Source organism: Charadrius vociferus, unplaced genomic scaffold (assembly GCF_000708025.1).
Source record: "Charadrius vociferus isolate BGI_N301 unplaced genomic scaffold, ASM70802v2 scaffold436, whole genome shotgun sequence".
NCBI classification, from domain to species: domain Eukaryota; kingdom Metazoa; phylum Chordata; class Aves; order Charadriiformes; family Charadriidae; genus Charadrius; species Charadrius vociferus.
Window position 1 is genome coordinate 3403851 of NW_009649187.1, and position 2957 is coordinate 3406807.

General features: G+C 41.2%; 1 protein-coding gene across 1 annotated transcript in view; it reads left to right on the top strand.

Annotated features, from left to right (window-relative positions):
- The window catches only part of LOC104289802 (chromosome unknown open reading frame, human C10orf128), a 9116-nt gene extending 6427 nt beyond the window's left edge, over positions 1–2689 (top strand). The window contains exons 3-4 of the mRNA XM_009888814.1: positions 330–440; positions 2661–2689. Of these exons, the coding sequence (XP_009887116.1) occupies positions 330–440; positions 2661–2689 (140 nt within the window). The remainder of the gene's footprint in view (positions 1–329; positions 441–2660) is intronic.
- The last annotated feature ends 268 nt before the right edge of the window (positions 2690–2957 follow it).

Genomic DNA, 2957 nt, shown 5'->3' on the forward strand with positions numbered 1-2957 from the left:
GGAATTTCACCTTGCGGGGAAAACGTAGAGCCCTAGCTCTAAAACTCAGCTGAGACGGGTATGCACCAAAGATTAAACTTGTTCATTATCATAAGACGGCATTGAGCCCCTTAGCCACAGGTTCATGTGGTTTCATGATGTGCAGGGGCTGACAGAGTAGGCTTCTCTCAGATACCTAGTCTGGCTCAGCATTATCAGCCCCTTCTGAAGAATAAATATAATCTTTTTTTTTTTTGAGGATGCATGTAAACTTTGTGTCACATCTGAAACACAAAGGCTATTTATTACTCAATGGTGTATAGTCACTGCCTTGTTTTCAATTTTTGCAGATTTTACATATGTTATTATAGGAGTTACTCTGGGAGTGTTTCTAGCAATCGGCTTTGTAGCAGTAATAATCTGCATGATCAAAAAACAAATGATTGACAATGTCTTTGAAGGTAAGAAAAAACACTCCTGATTTCTTATCCAGAAATCTAGATCTCCTTATGTTTTGATACAGCAGATCTGAGCTTCAGTGTTAAAAATTGTGTATGTACTACAGCTCTGGTTTTCCTTTGAATAACTATTTTAAAAGTACCTGAAGTGCTGGAGTCCCTAGAACTGCAGATTCACATTTCAGTATGACCAACTCTGCTCTTTAGCCGTACAAGAGAAATAGAATTGAATTCAGCTTACTGCCTGGGTATCTTATAGTATAATTAATTTTTAAAACAAAATTCTGTCTATTCAACGTAAGTTAAATAACCTGTTGGATTTGCAGGATGAGCAAGAGGCTTGCTCATGCTTCCTAGCCAAAATTACTACTTATTTCACTGATTCTGGACTTTTCCTTCAAATGTGACTGTCTGACTCTAAGATATGCAATTTCCATCAGAGTGCATTGCAAAACTCCCTATAACTTTTCCACTGTGACTGACTGCCACAGGAAAGCACGTTAATCATCTGAAACAGGCAAAAGCTTTTTGATCTAACATTGAACTGCTGATAGCAACAGCTCCTTTTAACTTTGGACCAGCAGTTTACAAACCACGGTTTGGGATTCAAATGCAAAATCTTAAAGTTAAACTGACCAATGCTCATCATTTCAGTGGACAGAAGTTAGTGACAGGCAGAATTTGTTCCATGGGCCTCCCCAGAGGCAGTATTGGTTCATGGCCCTCCATCCTCTGCAGAGACCCTCTCTTACTTGATAGGACTCCAAAGTGCTTCATAGAGCACTGCAGAGCAAATATTGTGATGATTTCCTCCACAGCTGAAATAACAACTGTTGTCTGTGGAATGAGGTAACAGCACACAGTAACACTCAACTGCCGTTAAGAGCTAGAAAGAAAAAGCATATCAAATACAATAGCAACAGATAGGGGCAAATGAGGAATGCAAAGACCTAACAGTTGACCAGAACATCAGTATAAGCTGTTCTTTTTTTTTGCAAAAAAGAATCCTGGGGCTTTGCTAGTGCAAATCTTTGCAACCTAGCTTTTGCTTATCAAGAGAGGTCTGTACTCTTATTAGCACATGAAAATTTGGCTTGGAAGGAAACCACAGCAGAAATGAAAGCAGCGAGGCAATCTCATGAAATATGAAGGCAATCTCATGAAATACGTGGGGAAATAATCCTTACTGAAAGAAGAGATACTATAATAAGAGAGTTTGGGGACTGAAAGCATTGCTCTCTGTATGGCATCTCCATGGTGAATTTCTAAAAGCATCTTTGCAGCTCTGGCTGCATGCAAAGTGCTAACTCTTGTGGACCACTTTTAAAACCAAAGAAATACTCGTAAATGTAGCCAGTATCCACCACGAAAATGAGCAAGACATTAAACAAGGAAAACGCAGTGAGCGAACTCAGGTTGCTACAGCACAGGACTAGGAGCTGCTTGTCCATCCACTGTAGCCAGAAACGTTTGCTTCTATGCCCAGATCTTTGCATTAACCTTCACGCGACAAACAAGAGGTAATTTCCCAGCATCCAGAACTGTCTAACCCTACTAAGTCAGCAGTGCACCGCAACACACCACTTCAACAGTAATCACAGACTTTTGCTCAGTAAAAAGGAGAGCAGAGTGGTCTTAACTATTAAGCTTTAAGTGAAGTAGCCTGAGCTCTCTGGGCCTGCTACTGCTACAGTGAGCTCAGCCCATCACTCACGACCTGATTCCATCCTGTTTACAGCAAACACTTGTCTTTTAAAGGACAGTTTTGCACACAGACTCCCCAGGTACCCCATGAGGATACAAACGACAATGTAGTGCCTCATCCTGAAAGACAAATGGCTGATGCTTTCTTTAGCAGCACTGCATAGCAGGCCTAAAGGGAAGCTGCTTCCACCTCATTCTCATCAAGCATCTGCCCTCAAAGTTGTTTCTTATGACAGACTGGGGATGTGCTACAATCATACACAAAATAGCCAAAATATTAGCAAAGACACCGCTCTGAGAAAATTGACATGAGATATTCCAGCTGGAAGAATGAAGAAGGGCTTTAGGAAGGTTGCATGACACTACTAATATCAAAGAGTTTTGCCTCAGAAAGGATGGCTGGATCTTTACCAGCTGTAACTATGTTCTCCTGGTTGCATCCTCACAACTTCTGAGCAGGCCTATCACCACTCTGTTCCTGGTTTCTTAACTAACCGCGTTTTCCTGTTCTCTCTTTAGAGTCAGATGGCAAAATGGATAGAAGGTAAGAGCCATTGCCCCGCGTGTTTTCTGAGGCAGTGTGATACACAACCTAATGCTTAACTCCCCTCTGTCTTACTGCATGATGCTTCCCCACAACTGCAATTTGAATAATAACATCTAACACACACGTAAGCATCTAGAGGACCATGGTACACAGTGTATCTAGTGGATCTGCGTGGAAAAAGGAAATTCCTTGTCTGAGGGTTTTGACATTTCAGAAATAGGAAAGAAATCCCAGCACACCAAGATTCTCTTTGAAATGAAAAATCCTTC